Source organism: Melozone crissalis, unplaced genomic scaffold, assembly GCF_028551555.1.
Source record: "Melozone crissalis strain CALT ecotype California unplaced genomic scaffold, PUWL_Pcris_2 ptg000029l_1, whole genome shotgun sequence".
In the NCBI taxonomy this organism is placed as follows: Eukaryota; Metazoa; Chordata; class Aves; order Passeriformes; family Passerellidae; genus Melozone; species Melozone crissalis.
This window is the reverse complement of record NW_026535807.1, coordinates 16121707-16149453: the sequence shown is the minus strand read 5'-3', so window position 1 is coordinate 16149453 and position 27747 is coordinate 16121707. Positions and strand designations below refer to the sequence as shown.

The 27747-nt window shown below is 47.5% G+C and overlaps 1 protein-coding gene across 1 annotated transcript; it reads right to left on the bottom strand.

Annotated features, from left to right (window-relative positions):
- Positions 1-291: 291 nt before the first annotated feature.
- Positions 292-27573, bottom strand: HEMK1 (HemK methyltransferase family member 1). Its single transcript, XM_054281187.1, has 11 exons — positions 27382-27573; positions 24504-24930; positions 23956-24047; positions 22436-22529; positions 10836-10985; positions 8770-8834; positions 6923-6972; positions 5585-5690; positions 4789-4884; positions 2955-3068; positions 292-2619 (listed from the first exon to the last, which is right to left on the bottom strand). The coding sequence occupies exons 2-11, from the start codon at positions 24762-24764 to the stop codon at positions 2583-2585; spliced, it is 1065 nt and encodes a 354-aa protein (XP_054137162.1). The 5' UTR covers positions 24765-24930; positions 27382-27573; the 3' UTR covers positions 292-2582.
- Between the last annotated feature and the right edge of the window lie 174 nt (positions 27574-27747).

Below are 27747 nucleotides of genomic sequence, written 5' to 3'. Positions count from 1 at the left end.
TGTGGCTCCAGGAAGCAGCTCATGTGCCTGGGGCTCTGCCAGTGCCAGCTCGGCCTCCTGACCTCAGGCAGCACACACACGGCCCAGGGCTCCACAGCCAGGCCTCCAAAGAGCTTTGCAGTGCTTCTGCACCAAAAGGAGCCCAGGCCAATGTGTGTAAAGCACCAGGAACACACTGTACTACAGCAGCACATTCCCTTGGATGCGAGTCTGACAGGAACATCCAGCCTCCTGGGAGAACAGCAATTTTTCCTTTTATGAAAAGGTCAGCAGCACCATGTGATTTTCCAAGATATATAATCACTATGCAATGCAAATACATAGAAATGCAAGTGTTTTAGTGGTAAGAATAGGAATTTAACACTTGTCCTACTGGATTAGACCAATAGTCTGTCTTGCAGGGGATTTGTCCTGCTCAGTGCTTGGACAAGGGATTCACTGATGCTTCCAAGAAAAAGCACACTGCCTTCTGCAGCCCAGCCACTGGCACTCTTGTAGAGCCACCTAGCACCTGTCTGCTGCAGGGAACCAGCCCACCCTCTAAAGAATGCAGCATGATGCTGTTTAACACCCCCATCAGCCCATGGACTTTCCAGCTTTTAAGGCCTCCTGCAGAAGCAGGCTGTGCAGAATGCTCTGTTTCATACACAAACACTGCTAACACCCAGAAGAAATCTGAGAACTCATTTCTTTACATTTAATTTTTAAATAGAATCTGACAAACTGAATACCTCTAAATTACTATTAGGAAAAAGGCACAACCACACAAAATACCCTTTGACTGCACTTTGTACTCATGGCTCTGGGAGGCCAGAAATGAGCTGTACTGAAGTGCTATTTTCAAACCTTTGCTCAAGTGCACTTTAACTGACCTATTTTTGTTCTCTCCTTCCCTAGATTTCTTCTACTTTGTTTAACCAGGGCAGGCCAGAGAAGACTCAAAAATTCAAGTAAAGAGTGCACAGACATGGTAAACTACTGGAGTGGATAAATTAATGTGAGATGTACAATGGGTGAAAGGCAAGTCTGTGAACAGAGCTGTGAGCAGGGAAAGGTTCCAGCTGGAGCCCAAGTGCTGGTTCCTCAGAGAGAGCTCAGGTGTCTGTGGGAAAGCAGGGCTGATGTTCAGCAGTGAAGGGGATGGAGAAAACTCATCTGAGGAGTGAGAGTGTGGGAGAGGCAGAGGGGAAAGGGAACAGATGTGTCAGGGCTCATGTAACACCCTGTGACCCTGCTGCAGCCTTCCAACAGACTCAGCTTGCTGCTGCATGTCCTGCCTGATGCTCCTGGCTGTGCAGCCCCAGGCCAGCCTGGACAGAGCCTGGGAGCTCCTCCCTGGCACACACAGCAGGGCCCTGGCTGGATGCTCCCACCCCTCCTGAGTGCTCACCTCCACTGGCTCAGCAACTGCTTCCATCTGGCCTGGAAGAACAGACCCTTTCCTTGGCTTCTTTCCTTCCTTCCCTGGCTAGCTGTGCTCCAGAAGGGAACCTGCACCACTGCAAACAGCAGCAGCAGCAGCAGCTTGAATTTCATCCTGCCATTATTTACACTGACATGATGTTGACTGTCCACTTTGGGGACTTCTCTCAGAGCTGTTTCAGGCTGGCCTAGGCTGAGTCATCCTTCCCAGAGAGACAGAGCTCAGCTACTCCCACGCCTGTCAAGAGCCTGGGTCCTACTCCAAACTCAGCTTGTCAAACTTTCTGCAGGTCATTTCACCTCCTGTTTTTCAACTTCTCCATCTGCAAATGTGGAGTAGTGACTCTGGCCTTCTCTTTAAAGTGTTGCAATTAAATGCCTCATGTGGAATTTAGGCATTTCTATTACTATCAGAGCAATGTGTGGGTGCCAGATGTTTATTCAGGCCTGCCAGCATCTCTGAATAGCTGCAGTGAAATTCTTGTAAGGACCCTGGTCTGAAGCACTGTCTTTATTATAATGCGTTGACCATTTCTGGCAGCATCCACCAAATGTCAAAGGCTGTAAATTCAGGTGCTGTAAGATCCTTCAGAGACAATCACTCAGCAGGAGTGGGACACAAAGGCTGCTTTGCTATGGAGCATCAGGATCCTGGAACAGAACTGCATCTCAAATGTGCACAACAGTTATGTCCTGTTATACCTGCAAATCCATGTGCCAGTATAAGCCAGGATTTGAGCTTATCACCCCATCTGGTCACATTTTATATAAATGTATCTCAAGGCCAATTTAAAAAAATATAATTAAATTCTTTCTAGGCCAAATGGGTGATTTGGCACGTTGAGAAGTTGTATTTTTAATCTGGAGCTGTGAACCCTTCTATCTTAGGTCCTGAGATGATTGAGTCACTTTAGCAGAGCAGACTAAAAAGTTTCATGCAGTTCCCTGAGGAAGGTGGAACACTTCCACATGCTCAGCTGAACTTCTGCATCTCTGGATGAGGTCTGTGTCAGGATATGAGGGGTCTGTCACTGCATGAAAAGTCCAACACTCCAGGGAATGGAGATTCCTTTCACAAGGCAGGAGGAGTTTTCAACCAGCTGCTCAGCTGGGCTCAAGGGCAAAAAGCATCCTGCAGGGAGAGTTATGTCTGACAGTTGTCAGCTGCTTTGTTTCTGGATGTGCAGAAACCTAGGCCTGTGGAAAGAAGAAAGACCAGAGCTATAAGTCTTACTAGGGACAATGTGCCTCTACCTCCATCCTATAGGAGCAGTAATTTTCCAATGGCAATAACCCCACCAGAGCCAATCACCCCATCAGAAATGCTCACCTGGCTCAGAATTTCTGACTCAAACACTTGCCAGGCTGTTTCAGAATATCATCAGAAACTGAAATACAACCAGGGGAGCCCCTGTTTTGTCAAAGACTGCCTTCAGCTGTGAAGCTGCTCTGAGTTCACTCAATACATAAAGGTGCAGGGACCTTCAAAGGACACAAAACCTCCAAAAATGCAAAGGCAAAACAAGACTTACTTGCCACAAAAGTCCTTGTGAATGGCATGGAGGGTGAGCAGTAATTCTGGGTGTGCCTGTAGCCAGTGCTCCACCATATCTGGATGCCTGGGATCTACTTCCAGAAACACACTCCTGAAAAGGCACATTTGGGAGCAGAATTGGAGAGATGCACATTTAGGTTGCTAAACTGATGAAAATTAAGGTCTTTCTTTCTGTGTGACTCTGACCAGTGCAGGAAATTAAAAGGTCAGTAAACACAGTGCAGTCCAACAACCCCAAACCACATAGATCATAGCTGTCCACATAAGATGCAGATCCCAGCTGCCTCCCTCAGGAGAGAAAGTGTTGATCCTGGGGGGAATTCTCATGATACTGTGTGTGAGGAGTTAAAGTCTTGTATCAAGAAGTAATGAGCCCTTCTGAAGGTCACCCAGAGATTCCACCAGCCATCTGCTTCTGAAACCCCCAAAGATTTAAAGGCAGCATTTTTTTATGCTGCAGGAGCACTGAGCACTGGCCTGGCAGCCTGAAGTCCCTCTGTGTATGAGCAGCAAGAGACATGAAGAACAAGTCAGAACACACATTCTTCCACAGTAAATGTCTCCATAAATCAGTTATGAAAACAACACCAGCATTTAGGCCTACATGGAACTGACCAAATAACCTCAGTTAGGGCACCAGTACCAGGCCTGGGCACTGCAGGGCAATTTCCATCTCTGCCAGGCTTTATGACTGGCTCATTCCCTATGTTCCCTCCTGTGACAAAGCAGAACCACCCCAGCTCACAGGCACAGGGAGTCATGGAGCTGGTTATGGCCTGGGACACAGCAAGAGACACTTTAGCAGGCTAAGGACACAAGCCAAACCCCATCAAATGCTCTCCTGAGAACACTTAAAACATCCCACACTGAATACTCCCTACAAATTCACCAGGCTAAATACAAGCTGGGTGTGGATCTCATTTCTGACCTTAAAAAACTTCCACTCCTCGATGAGGGCTTGACCTTATTAAACAAACAAAAAGAGAAGGAAAAGAAATAGTCTCAAGAAACAACCCCACAGGACCAGTCTCTAATGCTGGGAAATTCTGAGGAGCATCTTCTTCTCTTGTGGTCATGCAAAGCATGAGGAATGAATTCTGCATGCACTATGCCTCTCAATATTCCCATTCTTCTTCTCAAAAGAGCAGATTTTCAATGACCTCTCTTATGGTGGCCAAATGTCAGGAATATTCAATGGGATGTGTGAATGCCCTGGCACATGAACACTACACCCAGACTTTTGGGTATCAGCATGGTGATCTTCAAAATGGATCCCATGTGACAGAGAATAGGAACAATCAGTCTTGAATATTCATCATGGAGAAATTTAACATTTAAGAAACTATCCCTGACTGATCTTCATTTTCCTGGGATATTCAGCATTCTATACTGGTACAACAAAGAAATTTCCCCTAATGAAAGGGTGGGAGGGAAGTGGGGATCTACATCTACCCTCAAAGAGATGTCCATTGCTTCTCCTTCCATCAGTTACTCATTTTAGAAAGTTCCCCTGCTTTCTGCACTCTCTTTCTTGGCTGTTCTCTTCCATGTTCTTTTTGTTGCTGCTTTCACTTTCAAGGATTCTCCCTTCACTAATGACCAGGAAATGCCACCAACAGCCAAGGAAAGGCTAACACCAATTTCAAGCTAATTTTGCTTGCACGCATGACATTTTAAAAACTATTACTAACTGGGGCAATGAGGGGACAATTGGCAACTATTTTCCCTCTGTTTTGTTTTCATACAGGAAGTACAGAATTTACAGAATGGATGAATAAAAGACGTGAAATTCAAAATATGATAGTGCTTACCCAGAAACCTTGAGAAGAGAAGGAGCCAAAGACAGAATTGTTTTGATGATTCTCATGCCATCATCTCCCCCATCCAGGGCATCAAGGTCCTCATAGCTGGAGTATGGGAAGAAAAAGACATTTACAGCAATTCCTGCATCACTCCACAAAGAAAGGTGCACCTGCCACACCTGAACTGCAGCACCCCCAAAGCAGGGGATGGCACTCACTCACTTCAGTGGGAAACACAGGGAGGGAGAAGCAGCTACCACTGGGCTGAGAAACCCCACATTCAGCACAAGGAGAAAACATCCCCTGAAGTATTTCTGAAAGTTAGGATCCAACTGTAGCTGGGATCCAACACATAGTCTGTTCTCTCTAAGCTGGCCAGAGAGCAAAGGTGTTGGGCAGCAAGGGCTTGACTGATCCATGCCAGACAGCAGCTCAGGCTGTGGCTGGCCCAGCAGAGCCAGCTGGGATGCAGAAAGCTCAGCTGCCAGAACCTGCTCTGGTGCACATCTTGTACAGAGGTGGGGACAGGACTTTCTTCTCACATGCATGACAATTAGTTTTGGATTGGGAACTTGCTAATTTCAAACTGCGTACTTTTTCTATTTTAAGAAATCTTCCATGTTGCTTCAGGCATGTAAGCAGTATGAAAGCAAGGCTGTGTTATTATATTCCAAATAAACACACCTATATTTTGCATGTGTATATTACATTTGCACATTTTGTGTGCAACTGTGTGTAGTACAGGAAGCAGACAGAAAACCTTGCTTCAAGGAACAGGAGAGGAAAAATCTCTTTGTTTGATTACCAGAGGATTTCTGCATCCAAGGAAGCCATGTCTTCATGGAAAACATATGGGGGGTTACTGACTATGACATCTATGGGGCCCCAGAGCAACAGCTGTTTGGCAGAACCTAGGAAAGAAAAAGAATCACAAGCAGCTCTCAACCACAGCATCTTCCCTATAAGCTCAGTGTAAAGATCCTCCCCAGGAAACTGTCTCCAGGCACACAGAAATGTGTTTGACTCTGCTTTGTGATCATAAAATTTTATCCTATTTCTTTCTGCAATGGTGTGCCTTGCTCCCTGTCTCAGGAGTGCAAGAGTGATACAAAGGAAAGCACAGATGAAGTATCATTTTTTCATATCAAGAGCCTGCTTAACAAAACATGTTAAAAAGCACAGGAGCTTGATGCCCTGGGACTCTGTGCCCACTGGGATCTAAAGCAGCAACCAGAACTCAGAGAGCCCACAAAGGCCTAAGTGGGAGCTTAGACTGGCTGTCCAGGGGAACATCCCTCCTCTTACAGAGCTGCAGCAGGACCTCCAACGAGCTGCAGAGCCAGGGCCCCTCAGCAAAAACAGCAATGGGCTGCTCTCATGCAGACCAGGAGCAGCTCCCTACACTCCTGCTCTGTCTGACACAGGCCAGCCCTGAATCAGAGCTGATGGAACCATGTGAGTGTGGCACTGTCCTTGGGCAGCCTCTTGGCACAGGGCTTTCAGCTCTAAGAGGCAGCAGAGTGTCAGAAAGGTGTGCTAATGAACCACAGTGCTGCAGCTCCTGCCTCCACAGCTGCTGACAAACAGCCAAGCACCATCGACCTAACTGGACAGGCCCCACCAAACGCTAGTTTTAACTGGTTTCAGCTGGCTCTGGGGAAGAAAAGCATCCTTTCCTGGTTCAACTAGCCTAATTTCAGGTTAATATGGTTGGGCATTTGATCTAAGCTAAATATATGGGCTCCCTCTACCATCAATGGAGGGACAGACATGCAGATGTTTATCTAAAGCCTCCATGTCAGCATGGAATGAATTACACTCTTTATATATTTGCCTCTCCCCAGCAACAGTAAAGAGCACCTGGACTCCCAGCTCAGATACAACCTTGGGACACCTAAACCAGGAAAAATTCACTTTCTGATACAATTAGGGACTTGTGTCAGCTGATCATCTGCCCTGGAAATCTCTGCAGGGAAAAGCTTCACTGGCTCACTTCTTATTGACCTTTTTCTCTATTAACTTCAACACTCTTCTGCTGCCTGCATCCCAGAATGATTCTTTGGCTGCCTCTCATGCCTCCCTCCACCCATCAAAGACAAAAAGGGAAGAAGACAAAGGGGATTATAAGAGTGAAAAGAGTTACTGTGTGAAACATCTCGATGGATGATGTGAATCCTTTCTTGGAGTTGCAACCTGTAAAATTCCAGATGCAAGATGCAACAACAGAAAGAAGAAAGATTAGGAAGTGTATTTGTGTTCATGAGCAATACATTCTACAAACAGATCATTAAATATTGCACCTCTTATCTGACACACATACATTCACAGCTGCCAAGATCCTCCCAGCATATTCTCTCCTCCCACCACAGGGGCCTCACACCCAAGTTCTACTCCCTCTGCTGAGGGCATCAGGAAAGGGAGGGATTCCTGCACTGTGTGCCATGTGCCCAGATGGATCTGGCACTGGGATTGATCCAGTAAGACTCATCTAAGCATCCAGAGAGCACAGCTGGGATAAGGGAGCTCTGAAAAGCAGGCAGGATCTAAGCTGGGTTCAGTCAAGCAGTAACACAGCTTATCCTGCTAGCTTCTCTCCCAAGAGCTACAGGGCACCATGCCAGGGACAAGAACACAAAGACACAATGAAAATATCCATGGAGAAATATTTAGCTCTCTGACATGGCATTTATACTCCCTCATCCACTCTTGAGCCAAGAAGCAATGTTAATAAGCAAGATGATTTTCCCCAGAGGCCAGAGTTACAGTTTATCAAGGAGACAAAGATCTGGCCAGCTTTTATTATATCTATGAAAAATTGCAACAGAATTTGGTTTGACACTGACACATTAGGAAGAAACCTCTGCTCCTCACTCTCTGTAACTGGGCTAGGAGGCAAAGGGTAACAGTGAGGTACCAGTTTGGGAAGGGCTTGTTCTTACTCAGCTCTTCAGACTCACACACAAGCTGAGACTTGCAAGAAGTGAAGAAATGCAGCCCAGTGCAGCCAGAACCAGAAGTAGCCCCCCCAGTGCTGGCAGCAGCTTGGGAAAAGAGGGGTTTGTGGGTCTGTGCACAGAAATCCCAGTTAATGAGCACCTCTTGAGACTCACAGCTGTACTGGACTCCATGAGAAATAGCAACAGGAATTTTTTCTGAGATGGCTCTAATGAATGCCTAGGGCCCAGCAGTTACTGAGGATGTGAATGCAATCTGGAGCTCATTTGACAAAGCCTACAGAGACTCAGAAGCATAGTGGGATTCCAGCTCTGGGGGTCCCTGTGCTAGTGACAGTCCAGAACAACCTGACAGAAGAACCAGCTGAGGAAGTGGAGCTCTAGGAAGGACAAGGACAACCTGACAGACATCTCTCTGACTTCAGCACAAGGTGTTTGAGCCAGCAGCTCTGAACATCCATCCTGCCACAGCACAGGTGCCTGAACTGCATGGGATCCAGCAGCACAATTCCCACCAAACCAAGACTGCAGGGAGGATGCTGAGGGACACCAGGCAGCACATCAGAGGAAAAGTGCTACTTGACTGTGCAAGCATTTCTGGAGGAGCAAGGACAGAAACAAGCACAACAATAATGATTGAGGGAGCCAGAGAGAGAAAGGCTCAGGATATACTTGTCCTTAACCTTCTAAGTGACATAAACATTCCTACTTCAGTCCTGAGCTTCCTGAGTGCACAGACAGGAGTAAGAATAGCTACCAAAAACCACTCTGAAAACCCTTGACAAACAGCACGTGAGTACCACTGCATTATTTAGGCTGCTGTCTTTGCAAAGCATGTTCACAAGCCAAAGAAATACACTCTGGTAAACACAAGCTTTCTTTTTTCCTAAATTGTTACACACTTTGAGAGCTCAACAATTAAACAGTCTCTGGTTTCCAGTGGTGATAAACATGAAACACGTGTACAAGTATTGACAACTCTTGGTCTTTCTCAAGCAACAATTATGAAAAAAATGAGTAATATGTGCTCTTGTACCTATGTGCATTCTCCCTGGTGAGATCCACAGCAGCCTCCTCTTTGTCCATGGCTATGACTCTGCTCTGGAACAGAAAAAGACAACAAATCCACCAAGCAGGTGTTATAACATCAAGAATCCTGAGCAGACATGCTCTGCCAAACATGCAAGATCAAAACTGCCAAGAGACTGCTCACTCTTGGCTCCTGACAGGAACAGCTCCTGAGGAATGCATGCAGGCATAGCTGGGATCACAGTGATGTGTGTGAAGCACTGAGGTGACTGGAGCTCTCTACAGCACAGCCAGCAGCCCACCAGAACAGACAAGAACAGAGCCCCAGTGACTCACTTCACTGACCCCTCACTGCTCCTGGCAGGGTGAGACTCAGAACTCTGGCCAGTCTGGGCAAGGCACAGCCTGCTGGGAGGTCATGTTGGTGGATTTATCCTTCCTAGCACAGACAGGATCCCTCCTGACACTAACACAACCACTTGGACACAGGTTCTGGCATTTTCCATCTGTTATGCAGACACCTTTTACCCAGTTACTCAACTGCAGTCCTTAAACAGATTCACTGCCTGTATTGACTGCACGTACTTGACAGTGTGTCAGGCATTTAAAAGCTCTCCAGCATAATGGTAAGAGACAGGGCCCCACAAAGAGAGATTTGTTTGACCTTCAATTCCACCTTGGGAAAACCACAAAGGCCTACCTTGGTTTTGCTATGCTTGATGTTTTTTTAAGCACAGATGTTGGTAGGATTTACACAGAGGACACATGCTTGAAGAACCTGCTTGGCATTTGGAGATGATGGAATGATTTGCCATCAATCCTAAGGGGATTAATTTCGTGGTCCCAGGCCAGCACCCACACACATGAAGCTCACCCTTAAGGTGAAGGGCACAGCTGAGACCATAAATGAAAAACTGCTGCTGTTTTCTCAGTACCTTAGTGCCAAATTCTGCCTCAAACACTAAGGAGATTACCCAGAGTGTAACTCCACTTAGCTGTCAGTGTGGCTACCACTAATTCTAATCAGTCAAGGCTCCTTATTTCCCTGGGTACAGCAGTTTGGGCTGGGAAAGGACTGTCATGAAGAATTACAGAGACAGACTGATGCAGCTCTTTAAATTACCAAGCAAGGAAAAGAGCATGAAGCTCTTCTCCCAGCTCAGGAAACCAGAGCAATTATACTCTGAAGTCATGAAGCTCAAATATTAACCTTCTCAGGTCACTGGGAGGAGGAACACCCCTTCCATTAGAGGCATCAGCCTCTAATTCTTCCACAGCAGGGCTTATACTTCTACAAGAGGAGGGGCTGGCCACAGCAATTCTCATTCTTGAGAAGGAACTGCCTGGTCTGCAGCACTCAGGAGAGGGGAATATTTTTCCCTTGAGCACAGGCAATGAGATCTTGGATTCCTTTCTCGTTTTCTTGACCAAGAGTATCTCCATAAACCTGTGACACACCACAAGAATCAGGGCAAGAAGGGCTTTGGGCACCCAGATCTCAGTCCCCTCCTGCTTTTTTGACTCTTGGGTTGTTACTAGGGAACAGAAAACTACAAAAACATGTGGTTTGGCAGTTGTGGCAGTGAGATTTGCTTGTCTTTTTGATCCCAAGTACTGACACTGCTATGGTAAATCCCTTTCCTGTATCATTTAGTCTTCAGTTTCCTAGAGACCAGATCTTCTGATTCATAGCAAGGTGGTTTTTAGAGATGACTGCCCCATAAATTCAACAAATAGAGTGTGTGCCCATGTCTCAGTCCAGGTTAGTATCTTAAACCAACACCCACCAGTGCTTCAAGGTAAGGTGATTATTAGTGAGCTGCAGCAGCTCAGAATGAGCACTTCACTTATTTCATTCTGATTATGCCTTTGCTATTCCTGCAGACAGATGGGGACCGGGAGAAATTCCCAAATATCCCTCCTCTACCTAGCAGGAACTTACAGAGCCTGTCAGAGACCTGAGCTGCCAAAGTGCCTTCAGAGAAGTCTGTGACATCTCAGTGAAGATGAGCAGAGTGGGATTGTCCTCTAACACAGGCATCTATTGCACCAGGAGCACTGAAGGGAGCTCACCTGTGGCAGTTTACAGAGCAGACTCAGAGCAATTGCTCCAGAGCCACAGCCAATTTCCAGGATCACAGGACGAGGAACAGGAACTGGGAAACAGAGGGCTGAATTCTCACATTTCTGAAATTCTTCCTCCACAACTAAAGAGACAAGGTCCTAAGAAAACAAACAAACAAAATTACTAAGGGAGCTGTTTTGACTCACACCTTTGTGATCTGAAGACTGAAGTTTAAATTTCTTAACTCTGTACCCAATGTATTTTTGTTGCTAATTTTAAAAACACAGATGGCAGTAATGGAACTGACATGCCAGAAGTCACTTCAGCTCCATCTGCCTCACAGGGTGCTTTGATTAGTGACCAAATCCTCAGGATACAATCTCCCACAGATCCTCTGAAATCTTCTAGCACTGTTGGGAAAAACAATAACCAGACAGCTGGAGCACATTATCTTCTGCAACACCATTTACTCCAAGATTTTGGCTTTCAGAATTTGTAAGCTTCAAAACTCAAGATTTCTACACAGTCTCAGTACAGTAGGTGACCAGGAGGCAGTTGCACAGCTCCTGATAGCATCTGAACCAATCCAACCTGCAGATGAAAAGTCAAGGCAATGAGTTACTAAATGATCCAATGAGCAGCTCCCTGCATAGATTTCAGATTGTGGACTCCTACTACATTTTGTTGCTATAAAGTCACATGGAAAAGATTTTTATCCATGCTCCTGGATCTGTATGCAGTTCTGCCATGTCTGCCTCCTCCCTCACGTCAATCTTTTCTTTTTTAAATCCCTTTGCCATGTTATATAAAATCCAATACAGCAGGAGAGGTCTCAAAGATTTCTAAGGTTTGTGAAAATGAGATAAAAGAGAAAGCACACATGTGCCTCCCTCTGACTGCAGCATGAACTTCCTTTGTTATTCACTGGAGAAAACTGTAAGATGGAAACCTTATGAACACTGAGTGCATCAACAGCTCAGCAGTGCCCTCAGCTCCCTCCCATCCTTGTGCTTCCAGGGCACAACAGCACACACAGGCCTTCTGCCCTAGGTGTTCCCTAGGATTCTCTGCTTGAGAGGGCTGCTCTTGGATCGCTCCTGTAAATCCAGAAAGTTTAACAACATTTACAAAAAATAACTGGCATAAGCTGGAATGTTTAAAAGGAACAAGTCCTGGCAGGCAGGTCAGCTTCTCTGTTAGTTTACAATGGCTTTTGTCAGAAGCCTGAACTGGACAGGCTTGTGCATAAGGGCAGAAGCCTCTCCTTGGATCTCTCATCCTCACTGGGGCACAGAAAAAGAGATGCCTTGTGCAAAGCTGCAGTACCTCTGAAGAGATTCACACATTCTTCAGGACAGGCCACTCCACATGTGCAGTAAGTGGGAAGGGAGATGCAAACAGGTACAAAAATGAAGCATTCAGGTAGATGAGCTTTGTTGAACCATCCCTGGAGCAGGCAAGTTTGGGGACTGATATCTGAATATATTCAGCCAGGTATGAGGAGCCACATGCCCTGCCCTGGTCACCATGTCATTACTGGCATTGCCCTCATATGGAAGTTTTTCCAAGAGCCTCCAAAATCCCAAATTCCTCACTGCTGCTCTGGGATTCCTTCCCTAGACAATTATAGATGAAAACAGTCTCACAGGCTCCCAACCTGGAGGAAACTATTACAGGACTCAGACAGCAAAAGGGAAAAATAAACACCAGAGCTCCCCACTTCTGTGAGAAGAGGCTTTGGCCATTCAAACAGCTCCAGATGAATCAGCCTGAAAAGACTCAGGCACTGCAGACAGCCAGAGACTGCAGCTACAGCTTCCTTTGGCAGAGCAGGTGGGGCGCTGAGGATTCCAAGACCACAGAAGAAAAGGCACACAAAAAAATCTGCTTGGCTATTAAATCACTTCTTTAAATACCAGCCATTTCTGGACACTTACAAACATTTCCTGGAAATCTCCACAGTAACTCAGAACCATCTGTTCCCAGAGTAGCACAAGTTAGTGATTACAAATGTCCAAATATGACTTCCATACACTAGGACTATTCTAACCATTTATTAACTTCCTTAAGGTTTCTCATTAGTAATTTCAAGCTTGATGGGTTTGAATGGAATGCCTCCTTTACACATTCCACAGTGAAAGCATTTTAGTGTGCTTGCCAAAGCTCCTATTTAAACATGACTGATTTCAGGTTTTACCACATAAAATACAAATAAAATGAGACATTGATATTACTTAGGCTTTGAGTCCTGCTTTCTGACTGCCTTACCTCATTGTCTTGGTTATTTCTTTTCAATTCTTACTGAGGCAAAGGCTGGTTTTCTCATAATACACATTTACTATAATAGTGCAAAAGTAAAAGACATAAAAATAATGGGACAACCTAAAGGAATGGCATCATTTTCCAGACATTAGTACCTCACTACAATAAAAGGCTGAATAATTATTTTCAACCTGATTGACTAGCAAAGAAGATGTATTCTAAGTGGCAATTAGGAAAATCCAGCAATCATGACACAGAGTATGTCCAGTCATCCCACTCCCATTGCCACTAGGTTTCAGGAATGATTAAATTATCAAAAATTGCTTTGAAACCATATTCATCAGATTCTTCTCAGTATTTTTCACCTTCTAGCAAACGACACAGCCAAAATCTGAACTTCTCCAATCACACCATCACCTCCAAAATATCACCATTGGAAATTGATAAATTACAGCACTTTGCAGAACACAGCAGAGCCCCTTTCAAGTCTCATCTTGGGAGATGAAGTATTTCTGGCTGAGTATTACAGTGTTCACACAAAGACTACAAAATAGACAAGTCAGACATTCCCAGCCTTTGCACAAGAATCCTACTGGAACCACAATGAGGGAAAAGCAACAAAGAGGCTGATGGTGCTAAAAAGAGGTGCCTGGGAGTGGCACAGAGAAACTGGGACTGGGACAACTGCAACTGGCCAAAGGCTGGGATCTTGACTGAGTAGGATACGCCATGTCTTCTCAGACTGAACAGATTCAGAGCACAAACACCTGCTAATGCAATGCCAACATTACCAAAAAGCCATTTTAACCATCAGTTTCATCACCAGCTTTGAAGGCTGAGATATGAAGTTACAGAAATTCCAGTGGGAAATAAACAAAAACACTTTATGACCCAATTCCATATTTGCTTACAGCATGCTAATCACTGGATAGAATGAACTCTCAATTGTGGAGTTATTAACATTCAAATTATTGCTTACAGTGTGAGTCATTATTGTCAGTTACAACCCAACCTACAACAAAAAAAATTCTGCTAACCAGTACTACAGGTACTGCAGAACTACTTTCATCCTGGAGCCTGGTATCAGACACGTGGTTATCAGTGTGATAATTGTGTCAGAATGGGGAAATGAACATTTTGAAGAATTTTTCTCCTCTAGTCTTTGCAAGAAGCTCCTTCCTGCAGCAAAAGTCAGTTTTGGAAGGAGTGAAGGGACTGAATGGCAAACAGACAGAACCAGAAAGACCCTAAAATCCTCTGCCTGCTTTTGCTAGCAATGGCAGCAAGGTGAAAGGGAAGGAAGGTCCCCTACATGGTTTGGGCAGCCCCATGATAGAGCTGGTAACACCTGCACATTTCATTCCATACACAGATGAGCAGAGGTGTTGAAACAGCCAGGACAAAGAGACAGAAGTCACATGGAAAAGTGGATTCAGTAGCTCCTTGAATTTTTTCCTTGAAGCAAATCTTATGTATGGCCATAAACTAAAACACAAGAAGTTTCAGCTCAACATGAGGAAAAACTTCTTTACATTGATCGTGACAGAGCACTGGAACAGCTGCCCAGGGAAGGCACAAAGTCTCCCCTTTGGAGATGTTCCAACCCCCCCCGGACACAATCCTGTGTCACCTGCAGCAGGTGACCCTGCCTTGGCAGGGGGATTGGGGCCGGATGATCTGCAGAGGTTCCTTCCAACCCCAATTGTTCTGTCATTCTGTGATTACCCTGTGCTTACATGTACAGGGGACACAAATATTTGCTTCTCATGCTACCTAACTTCCAGCACTCAAGAGGCTGTCAAGTTTTTGTCCCTTAGCCAAACCACTCACAGGCTGTTCTCACCTTGTGGTTCCAGGAAATCTTGCTTCACTGCCAGATTCACCCTAAGTTCACACTGTCCTTTATTTGGACTCCACCCCCCACCTTCTCTTTGAGTGCAACAAATGCAAAACTTTGTGAACACCTCCAGCTTCCCCTGAGCCTCTGCCTCACCCTTCCACCCACAAGTGTGGTTCCCCAAGGCCCCCAGCACCCTCTCTGCTCTCACAGGCTCTTGGTGTCACCTCTGCCCTGTGGCCAGGGCTCTGGTTCACTGCATTTCTTGGAACTGCAGCTGCACAAAGCAGTGAGAGGCCAGGGGCTGCCAGCACCCAAAGCACAGAGGCTGCACAGCTGCAGCCCAGGCAGAACCAGCACAGGCTCAGCTGGGTTCCAGCCCTGAGACAGTCAGGAGGAGGCAGCAGAGGCTCCTGGGCTCAAGGCTGGCTGCAGAGCCGAGCACAGGGACAGAGCTGAGGGGATCCTCTGCTCCAGCCCAGCACCTGGGAAGGGCCCATCAGATGTTTTTGCCATCAAAAAGGACAAACTAACTAAATAAAACAAGAGGAAGTGAGGAACAGGAAAGGCAAGGGTGGAAGTCACAAACTGCTACTGCATTCCCTACAAACACCCTTTTTCCGTGCCCCAGGGGAAAGCAGGGAAGACAAAGTTCCAGGGGTAAGAGCCAGGGTGGCAGGAGACTCTAAATTCCCAGGTCACTAAGCTGAAGAAGGAAAGCAAAAAAAAACCCAGGAAAACCCTGATAACCTTCTCTCTGCTCTCTCTCACTTCCTGGGAATGTTTCACTTATCTGTGCGCTTCCCAGAAACTTCTATTCTCAGAATCCAGGACTTTCCATAGAACCTGATCTGATATTAACCCAATCACCTCTCCCATCTTGTTTGCCCACTTGGCTCCCAATCAGCACATGACAAACACCAGGAAGCCAAGCTGGAAACCCAACTCCATGGCAATGGCCCTAGAAAATCCCTGCCAGTCCCACTTCCAAAACCAAGCCATCAAACCAGCCCACTGCTTCATGGGCAGGCAGGGCTTTTGTCCTGGGCTCTTCTGCCTGGCACTATAGTAGGACAGAGAAAAATCACAGAATATTCTGAGCTAGAAGGGACCCACGTGGAGCATTGAGTCCAGCTCTGAAGTGAATGGCCCATGTGGGGATCAAACCCATGGAAGTCCCACTATAAATGGATGGGAATCAAAGCACCTGAGTAACTCCAGAGGAGCCACTGATGCTGAGAGAAAGGGTGGCTTTAGGCATTGGCAATGACACACAAGCATGTCAAAGCACACCCAGTACTGAGGAAGGGGTTTGGCTTTGGTCACACAGCAGCTGCTCCTGATGTCAGGGCACATGCCATGTGCTGCTTCATCTGCTGGAGCAGAGGCTGTGACAGCACCCAGGAATGACTCTACCAACAGGCAGCAACCCATCTGTGCTCGTGCCCAAGAGGAATCACCACAGCTGTCACATCTAAATTTAGCCATGCCTGGGGGCAAGAGTGGATCCAAGTTGCTGTGTACTGCCCATACCTCAGGTGTCCAGCACTGAGCTCTAGCCAGGCACACCTCTCCAGATCAAAGGAGGTTTCTTTTGCTTTCTCTGCAGATACAGGTATTGACCACTGCCAGACACAGCATCTGGACAGAAGCACAAGTCTAGCTTGCTAATCTCTAGCTCTAGTTACTTGGATGTTTGAAAAGAGCTTGGGGGAGGAAAAGGATTTTTCTCCCCCTTATGAGGGAATCTGCTCGAGTCCCATCTGTCACAGCCATTTTAAAGCTTGTTTTTCTCCAGTTTTAGTCCTACTTCCTGCTTTCACTGCTGATGTGCTACAGGACTCACTGGAAATGCATGGAAACAGGAGGCTCTTTCAATCACAATAGGGAGATTAAACCCCCCCCAAAATACAGGCATTAACAACAGGGAGCTCTGTGAGAACGTATTAGAAAAATCTATACAAGTTAACCTGGGGGACAGGTTTGTGCATGACTTAAAAGAACAGCTGCTGCTTTCCTTGTCTTCAGAACAAATTTTAGCTTTAAATTTCCATTTTTTGTCTGTCCTGAAAATCACCAGCTTGGAAGCAATTCTCTGCACTAGCACAGTCTTGTTTTCTTCATAGGAAGCCAGCAGAAACTACCGCCACAGTTCATCTTGGCCAGTCAGCCAGGAACAACCCTGTTTCTTCCATCACTTCCTTTTGAACAAGAAGAAATCTGTCCGGGGAAAACATTCTGTCCTGATTTTCAAGTGGCCAGCAATAGACTCTTGCTATGCTGTTTCAGCATTTAATTACACTCTCTGCTGAGATGTGCACCTTTTCTTCTGCTCTGCATTTATAGTGCTTATTATACACTTGTCTGTGAACCAGAGAGACTTCAGTTTTCAAATTCCTGCTGTCTGTGCCAGATAATTTACCCCTAAGCTTGTCTCTGATGAGCTACACACTCTTCAACAACAAGGCAGATTTTTTCAAACTATTAATCCACACAGTGTTTTTTCTCCACATCTAATTTTCCACTTCTTCCTCAAGCAGCCAGTAACATAACTGGACATAATAGTTCTGCAGCTATTCCATTACTGTAATACTCATTATTTGATGCTGCTACATGCACGTGGCACTCCCCTGTCCCACATGCAAGGATCCCACCAGCTCACTGGGCAGCAAAAAGTGGGTGCTCCTGGTCAGCCAATATCCCTGAGACACTGGCAATCCCAAATCTTTCTCCAAGCCCTTCTGGCAGCATGAGTGCCTCAGCCACAAGGCACAGGCTGCTCTATTTGTCTCTCTATATATGATCTTTGTGCCTAGCTCAAAGGGCAATTCCAATTGCTCTGCTCCCTTTGTGACTTCCATTCCCCAGCCTCTGTGCCACAGCCCACCTGCAGAAAATATTTTTCTCCTCCAACACATGAAGTGTTGTCTATCATATAGGCAAAATCTGATCTGTGAGGCCATAACAGCAACCCTCCATCTTTAGCACATTTGCTTACAGCTCTATTTTGACAGATAGCAGATAATTTTTGATTTATTAAATAATGCTCTACTGTATTTATGTTTAATATGCCTTATACAAGTCTACACATATCTCAAGAAAGGGCCTTAAGCTCTGTCAAAACAGGGCACTATTAGCCCTGTTCCCAGACTGGGAAGCCCATTACACAGAAAGGGGATACAGTTTTCCCTTGAAGAGACACTGCTCAGAGGCAAAACTATGAAAAAAGCCAATCTTCCGACTTTTGATTAATGGCTGTACTCACTAGACAGTGTGACCTTCAGACCATTCCAAGAAGTATCCATCTGTGGTAAAGAAATTACAGAAATGAAAGAACATTTCTGCATCAAAGGCTTCCTTTCAGCACTGACTGGAACAGAAAATGTGTCACTGCTTTGACATAAAACACTGGAGAGAGAAAGGGCCCACCTTGCAATCTGTTTATTTGCATATACAGGTCAGGAAAAGAAAACTCTCCCTTCTCTGTGTGCTGGACCTTCTTGAAAGTTTAATGATTATGTTTATCTAGAAGTTAAACTTCATTAAAGGTTTCTCTGAGCCAATCTTTGACTCCAGTGTTTTCACAGAACACCCCACACAATGAATGCCATTCCACGGGCAGGTGCAAGTAAACAGCATTGACTTCAGCTTTCAAGCATGTTATCATGGGAAAGAAACAACCTATTTTGGGAAACAAGCAAAAGAGCTTAAAAATCACAGGTGGAAAAAGAATAGACAGAGACATTACTAAAAATTACAAATGTTGTAGTGAATTATTTAGGTGTTATATAATAAAAACTGAAGGTTTTCCTTTATGCTTAAACAAGCAGGCAGCACAGAAGCAAAGAATATACTTTTCCCACCTACAATAAAAGATTTGCTATCACATGACGCCAGGGAGGTTAGACACAGACAGACTCTAAAGAGGATTAAACAATCAGTGGGGGACAGATCCATTAGCAATTACGAAGCAGGATGGCCCCAAATCCAGCTTTGGCTGAGAACACTCCTTAACTGCTGACTGTCAAGAGAAGAAGGGACCCTTCCCCACCCACCTTTTCTCTTGGCATTTCGTTCCCACCATCTGCTATAGGAGCTATCCTATCAATAGCTGCAAAGCACAAACGATGGCCATATTTTCCCCACTGAACAATGAAGCCTTCTCAGAACCATGAGAAACCCCGGGATGACGGCTGGGAAATGGAACCGTCAGGAACTCGCAGAGCGTGAGCCTGGAGCGCCCTCTGGGGGTAGAGGCGGGCGTGCCGCGGATCCCACAGCCCTCCCTGGAGGCGGCCTGGACCGAGCCAAAGCCGGACCAGAGAGCCTGCAGTCACCCGCGCAAAAAAGGAATGACATATCCACGGCTGGGTGAATACTCCTCCTCTTTGTCCTGTTTCTCCCAAAGCAAGAACTTGAACTTCTTGCAAAAAAGCAAAATTTCGAACTTCTAAAATTTTAGAAGTTCAAAAAAATACTTGCTTTGGGAAAAGGTCTTTCTTCTCCATTACTAGTGAGGGAGCAGTGTTGAGAGAGGGATGCCTCGACATTACAATAATCGCCTAACAAGATAACTCATTGTGCACACCCCATAACTTTGGTTCAAACTTTCCCAGTGCAGGAGCCTGGCTCTGGTGCCACGGGAGGAAAGGTGGGAGGATGCTGAGTTCCAAGGCCCTCCCAAACCCACTCAGCACTCACAGCAGCCAGTCCAAAGCTTTCCTCCCTGACTGGGACCTGCTCTTTCCCTGCTTCTGGCTGCCTGTCCCCTTCCAGCCAGATTCCCATGGAGCAGCAGAACAAAGCCACATGTGCTGCACAAACATTCCCGCAGGGGGAGAACAGGAGAGGGCTCAGCTACCAGAGAGAACCAAACAGATCACATGGGGGCAAATTTCACACAGGACAGAATGAGGCAGACAAGGGAGCTTCTCTCTCTGCGTGTGTCTCTGTCCCCAGGCCTGAAACAATGCTCGTGGTTTGGGTCATGCTGTGTTTAATTTCATGCCATTACCAAGGCCCTGGAGCAAGAGTCATAACCCTGCTGTTGCAACCAGAGAACAACATGTGTGTCATAAACATGGCTTCCCTTCTCCTCAGACTCAAACCAACACACAGGAGCACCTGCAGAAGCTACAAACAGAAAATTAGGAAGAAAATTTTGAAGCTGCCTGTGTATCTGCACTGAGTCAGTTTAGGGAGTCACATTTTCTCAGCCAGAAACAAGACACGTGGCTTGTGTGTGCAGTCACAGATAAACTTGAACCTGGGATAACAATTAACTGCTTCCTAAAGAACAGAAATTATCTGGTGAAAAGTTTCAGCACTGCTGCTTTTAAGAACACTGCAGACAAATTCTAAACAAAAGATAAGCAACAGATGCAAAGAACTTTAACATTTCTGAAAGCAGGTACTTGCACTGCAGTTTTCAAGTCCAGTGAAGGGTGAAAAAAATTACTCTGATGAAACAAAACATAGACAAAGCCCAACCCAAACCCATCACACAAAGTCAGAAATTACCAGCCTTTCCTCCAGCAGAAGGAAAGGATCTGGACGCCCCTTTGTGCACAGGTTACACACAGGACACAGCTCCTGGAAGCAGCACCAGTCTACAGCCATGTCCTGCCAGGTGCTGCTCAATAGTTGGATTTTGTCCCCATGGCTCTCCTGTCACAGGAACCTCCCCAGCACATCACAAACAAACTCTCCACAGAGCTCCACTCCTGAATCATTATCATGAACTTCTGGTCTTCTGCAATAAATGTGCTAAAAATGTGCCTTCATAGTAAGTTAAGTGACACAACAAATAAAGTTTTGCCAGAGACAAGTCTGGGTTAAGCTGTTTACAGTCCATTTTTGCACCAGGATATGTTCAGTGGTTTCAAACACAGCACTGTACTCCAGTTTGGGCCAGCAGAGATGCTTTTACAAAAATCAGGCATCTGGGATCAATTAACAACATTCTCAAGCATTGGGCAGCCCAGCTTCTCCCCCACACAATAGGCCTTTGTTTTGAGCCTGGCACTGCATGGGGTGAAGAACCAGAGCACAACTCCAGAGGAAGCCTCACCAGAAGATATTTTGACTTGCAGAACATACAAGTTTTCCCTGATTTCAATGCTCCCATTGCATCCATGAACTAATTGGGATTTGGAGGTTGGAAATACTCTCTTGGATCATCCAGAGCAGAAATACTGTTGACAATAACAAAGGCAACCATTGCTGGCTCCAACTGGCAAAATTATTCCTTGGAGTTCCATCTCCAAACTCAATCACTACAGAATGATCAACCCCATCCAGGCAGAGAGCTCCCAACTTCTCTGGACACAAGTGTCAGCACTATGATTTAGGGCCCAGAAGATTCTCCATGAAGTGCTGCTGATGCCCCACACCAAACCAAGACTCTGGTTCTAAATATTCTTCCTCTCTGTGATTTGAGAGGATGTCTATGCTGTAGCTGTGCTGATTCCCACTAAAAGCTCTGGAACCTCCTCATGGATTTCAATAGCACCCTTTTCTTTAAAGGGCACAACAGAAGCTCCAGTTGTCTTTGTCCTTAAATTTCTATTTAACTTTTGCCCGTTACAACGGGCAAATAATTGAAGAAAGGACTACTAGACTGAAACAGGTTTAAGTTTCTGGGACTCATCTCCACTTCATCTCCAAAAGAAAACAAATTCTCAGAAGGTAAAAAAAACCCCAAACCAATCCAAAATAAAACCAAACAAAAACCCACCTTGTAAATCCTAAGCTTCCTGAGGACTAGTGAACAAAAAGGTTTCCTTGCTAGGATGGCCCATGTGCTGAAAGTGAAACTAGGCTACTGTCAGGGCAAGTGTCACCAGGTAGATCTTAAGCTCTTCCATAGCAGTAGGAATGCTGGGGAACACGGGAGTTTTAACTTGGTCATGTATGGCTGTCCTTTACATTCTTATGACTGACAGTCACATTTAGTTCCAGCCCAGCTCAGAACTTACCTTTCAGTTTCCTGTATTTGTCCAGAAACCACCATGGAGCCATGAGACAGACAGTAGGTGCCACTTCCTACCAGCCAGCACATGGACACTCAGGCTCTCTGGATTGCATTACTGTTTTCCTGCTATTGCAGGGTTCTGCTGGCAACCTCTGGACAATGTTTAGATTCCTGTATACTCTAAGCCACTGGGATATAGCAGTAGATATTTTGAACTTCTCAGGAGTCCTTACTATAGCAGAACTAAGGAAAGCAAAGCCACATCCTTCCATCAATGGCAATTGATTTCTGTGTAATTAAGAGATACATCAGCTTGCAGCATCCCTTCCTCTGAGGTAGGAGGCAAAGGTTACTAGCATCAGCTCCAGATCACAAGCTTTGAACCACCTCCATTCTAAAAGAAGTGGAGTGATATGATTTCCCCATCACTGCAGCCTCACAGCACACAGGATGCTTTCACAGCAATGCCCTGATTGTATCGTGCCACATACCTCACACATCCAAGCCCGCCCCCACCACGTTCCCCACATCCATACCTCTGTTTCAGGCCGTGGAATAAACACTGGGGGTCTCATCTGCAGGGTCAGCTCCTGGAAGTCCCACTCTCCAAGCACGTACTGCACTGGCATCCTGCGGTGGGCAAGGGGAGCGTGAGCGCTCAGGGGCTGCGCAGGGTGAGCGGGGGCGCTCTCATGGCACCCTGCTTACCACAGCCCCTGCCCAGGGCCAGCAACTGCATCAGCAACGTGCATGGGCACACTGAGGGAGCAGGGCAGCTCCCTGCCCACAGCCCAGTCTGTCACACTGAGGGAGCAGGGCAGCTCCCTGCCCACAGCCCGGTCTGTCACACTGAGGGAGCAGGGCAGCTCCCTGCCCACAGCCCCCTCTGTCACACTGAGGGAGCAGGGGCAGCTCCCTGCCCACAGCCCAGTCTGTCACACTGAGGCAGCAGGGGCAGCTCCCTGCCCACAGCCCAGTCTGTCACACTGAGGGAGCAGGGCAGCTCCCTGCCCACAGCCCGGTCTGTCACACTGAGGGAGCAGGGCAGCTCCCTGCCCACAGCCCACTCTGTCACACTGAGGGAGCAGGGCAGCTCCCTGCCCACAGCCCGGTCTGTCACACTGAGGGAGCAGGGGCAGCTCCCTGCCCACAGCCCGGTCTGTCACACTGAGGGAGCAGGGGCAGCTCCCTGCCCACAGCCCAGTCTGTCACACTGAGGGAGCAGGGGCAGCTCCCTGCCCACAGCCCAGTCTGACATCAAGCACTGGAACTGGGAGCTACAGGTCAGTCAGCCTCACCTTGGTACTGGGGAAGGTGATGGAACAGGGAGTCCTCGAGGCTGTGTCCAAACATGCCAAGGGCAGGGAGGTGATTGAGACTGGTCAGCACAGATGCACAAAGGGGAAATCACTCCTGAGTGAGCTGATAGTCACCCATGACACAATGACCAGTCTGATGTATCAAAACCAGATCTTGATCTTCCCTGGGGTTCTGACACTGTCTCCCATAACATCCTCATGTACAAGTTGATGCAGTGCAGACTGGATAAATGAGGTGGGCTGGAAACTGACTCAAAGTCAGGCTTGGATGGCTGATTTCAGCAGCACAAGGCTCAACTGAAGGCTGATTTCTAGTGGAGTATCCCAAGATTGATATCCCATAATACCTTACTGGTCTGGCTAAAGGGACAGAGCACCCTTGCCAACCCTGCAGTAATAGATTTAATTGGGAGGAGTAGCTAACAGGCGAGATGGGTGTGCAAATTTTCAGAGACACCTCTGGAGAAATGGGCACAGGAATCTCATAAAAATCAGTAGGGAGTAATATGAAATCATAAACTGGGGAGGAATAACCCCATGCACCAGTACAGGCTGGGGCCTGACCAACTGGACAGTGGCCTTGCAGGTGGATAAGCTGTGGCCCTCATTTGAATCACCATGAGAGACCACCAGAGCACAGCTGACATGTGAGCTGCCTCCCTCTGCTGCCATTCTCCTGGCTGCTTTAGGCTGAAGGAAAGCCCTCCAGAGGAACATGTACAGGAGGATGCTCCTACCTTTGGAGCCGCTTGTGGCTCAGCTGCTGGATTTGCTCCTGCTGCTGTGCTGTAAGTGGAGCGTGGAGGCTTTTGGAATCCAGACTCTGAAACTGAAGACAAAGTCACTTTAAAACCTGCCCACCTGTGCCACTGGAGGGTCCTCTGCCACAGGCATCCTCAGGGTGACACAGGATGCTGGCAAACACAATTGCCTGGGACTGCTAGAAACCAGCTGGAGACCCATCAGAAGAACTTATCTGCATGTTTAGAAACAAACCTTTACTACTGTTCTGCTACTTTTTGGGGTTGACAAGAACAATTAAAATTAAGAATCACTTCATCAGGCAAGTGAGGGTGGATGTTTATGTTACACTTCAGAGTCTGCAAAAGAGATTTTAAGAGACCCCTGAGTGTTCTACTGGCAATAATACACTACCCCTCAGCCCCTCTGCCATCTAAGGGAGGATAAGTTGTTCTACTCCCTCTAAATGAGATAAAAAAGAGATTCAGTCAAAATGAAGAAGTGAGAAGCACACACAGACATTACTCTTTTCCTATTACTTAACTGTTTTTGCTCCCAGGACAAATGACACAATATATTGACTGGATTCTCGTGCTTCAGGGATCCCATTTGTCTCAAACTCCTTCTGCCAATAGTTGACCATATCAGTGGCAGTCACGAGCCCAGGTCCTGCACTGCAGCTCTGCCTCAGAAACAACTGCTTTGGACTGAGCACAGCACCTTTCCTTGGAGTCCCCAGTCCTGGCACACACTGGGCTGGGAGCCTCAACAACTTCCTGAGCAGTGGATGGGTGAAGCAACTCATTGTGGTGAAGTTTCTGAAGCTTCTGGCTTCCACACCTGTTCCTCGTTGCCACCTACTGATCTGTCAGTGCTGAGATTCACCTGGTGCTACCACAGGTCACTGGCTAAGCACCAGCTGACCACAGTCCGTGGGTTCTCCACAGCACAGCATTTGCAGCTCTTCTGGGCTAGAAAACAACGCAAGAGAAGAGTGTGAGTTCCTTGGGATACTAAATAACAGGTTCCCCTCTGACAGAATGCAGATTGCTTGCCCTAATCCCAATCACAAGCACAAAACCAGTTACTCACACTGTAAAAGTAACAAAGGACTACCCCTAAAAAATACTCATGTGCCAGCCAACCAGCTAAGCCCTGCAACCTGCTCCTTCCCAGAGCCACCACCTCCAGAGGTCAGAGGCCAGTCTGTGCCCATGGCAGGGCAGAAGTGAGCTGCCCACACACAGGCACAACTCTGCTGCCTGTCCTGGGTCCCAGAAAGCCACTGACACACTGACCTTCAGCTCCAGTCCCTGGCTCTCCACCCCACAGGTGGCTCACTCTGGTTTCCCTGCAGGAAGACCTTCAGTCTCTCCTAGATGATTTCTTTTATTCCTCTCTCTCTTCATAAACCACAAGTCAGAGGTTGGCAGGGATGCTCACAGAAGACCTGGACTTCATGGATCAAGGGTGTTTCACACTGTTACCATCCCCAGAGGGCAAACAAGGGGGACAGAGCCAGAGCTGAACTGTGAAGAGCAGAGGAAGGAGAAAACCTCACAACATAATAGAGGGAAGAGAAACACTTGAAAGATGGAAAGGTCAGAAAGGGCAAACCCTGCTAGAGAGAAGTCGGTCTCCTAAAGGAGAGAAGAGGCAGAGCCAGACAGAGGGGGAATAAAAACAAACAAGATGACTGCAGGAGACAAAGGAAATGAAACCTTACAAAACAGCGGCTGCATATCACACTTGGAACTGTTCGAGACAAACAGAACAACAACCACATTTTCCTGCTGTGATCCATGAGAAATGAGGGCCCCTCTCTTTTCTGACTCACAGTCCCTGGAGCAACTATGGCTTTCCCTGAGCACTCATTGCCATTCCTCCATTGATGGCTGCTTTTCAACACTGTCTCAGAGAGGCCACAACCTCTTCTACTCCAATTTCTCCCAAAAATCACCACACAAACAACTACAGAGCAGCTGGCAGCTGCCCCCTAGGAATGCTGCTGCAGGGAGAGCTGGGGAGACCAACTTGGCTCCAGCCTGGCAGGCACTGGCACCACAGTCCTGCTCCTGCTGCACGGGGAAACCCTGCAACAGTCAGGCCTCCACTGCCCTCCTCTGTAAAATCAAACACAGCCCAGGGAAGCAGCAGAAGGAATGCCCTGCAGCGAAGATCTCCAGATTGTCTTACCTGCTCCCTCCTGGCAAAGGGATGGATGCTCTAAGAGCCCAAGGATCCCATTTTTACCATCTGTGTTACATTCAGCAGGCAGACAAACAGCCCCCATGAAAATGTGGCTTTATGTGAGGTCTGTCAGCTACAGTATCTATTTGGGAAGCTTCCCACTGCAAGGCTCTATTTACTGCTACAAGAGAAACACTAAAAGAATAAAACATTACCAACCATTACCGTTCTAAGGGAGGCAGAGAAGACTTTAATTGGCCGAGGCTGAAACAATTTGCACAGAAATACAAAACTGCTGGGGTTAGAAGGGACCTTTGGACATCATCCAGTCCAATTTCCCAATCAAGGAAGATGACACAGGAACACGGTCAGGTGGGTTTAGTGTATCTCAAGAGAAGAAGACTGCATGAGCCCCCTGAGCAGCCTATTCCAGTGCCCTGCCACCCTCAGCATAAAGAAGCTCTTCCTAATGTTGACGTGAAACTTCTTGTGTTTTACTTTATAGCCATTACTCCTCATCCTATTGCTGAGCATCACCCTCTTGACAACCTCCTTTGAGTACTTATATGCATTAACGAGATCCCCCCCTTACTTTTCTCTGGACTAAACAGGCTCAGCTCCTGCGGTCTCTCCTCATAAGACACGTACTTCAGACCTTCCATCTTTGTTGCCCTCTGCTGGATCCTCTCCAGTGGCTCCTTGTTTTGTCTCCCTAAATAAAGGAGACCAGCTACTTATGTAAAATCTCTGCATGCTACTTCTTGGTACAAATACCTCTCCAGTACACAGGGAGGAAGCAATTTCCCTTTCCCCTCTGCAGTTCCGTGGTTTTGTCCTTTCAGCCCCGGCTCCCTCTCCCTGTAGCCTCGCACGTGCACAGGCGGCTGTGGGAAGGCCCGGCCACTCGCACTCTTGGCCCTGCTCCACTCACAAGCTCGAGCCAGGGCAGGAGCTGGCACTGTCCTAGTCCCGTTCCAGCTGCTGGCAGTGTCCGGCTGAGCCAGCGCCGCACAGCCCCGCGGCCACACCGGGGAGGGCAGTCAGGAGCTGCCGACCCGCGGCGGTGAACGAGCCTTATGAGCAGCGCCGGTAGCAGAGGCGGCTCCTTTTCCAGCCTCTCAGCTCTCCCTGCACATGAAACACCACGAGCACGGTCGGGGCTCCCTTCGCCTGAGGGGCGACAGTGGGCCCGAGGCTGCTCTGAGGGGAGCGCGCGCACAGCGACGCCTCACCTCAGGGCTCCCGGCGCGGCCGGGGCACCGCCGGCTCCCTCGGGGGCGGGAGCCCAACCGGCTCCCAGTGGGGCTGGGGGCACAACCGGCTGCTTCGGGAACGGGGATCGGAGCCGGGGCAGGGGCCGGCGCTGTGGGCAGCCGCCTCCCGCGCGGAGGCAGGGCCGTGAAGGAGCAGCCGCGCACGAAGCCGCTCCCGAGCGCACCGCCGACCCGCCGCCGCCGCGCGCGTGAGTGACAGCCACGCAGACCAATCGCGAACCGAGCCTCGCGGACGCCAACCAATGGGCCTGAGGCGGCGTGCGGCGGGGCGGGGCCAGCGGCGGCGCGCGCGGAGCCGAGCGGCGCGGCTCGGCCCGGCCCCCG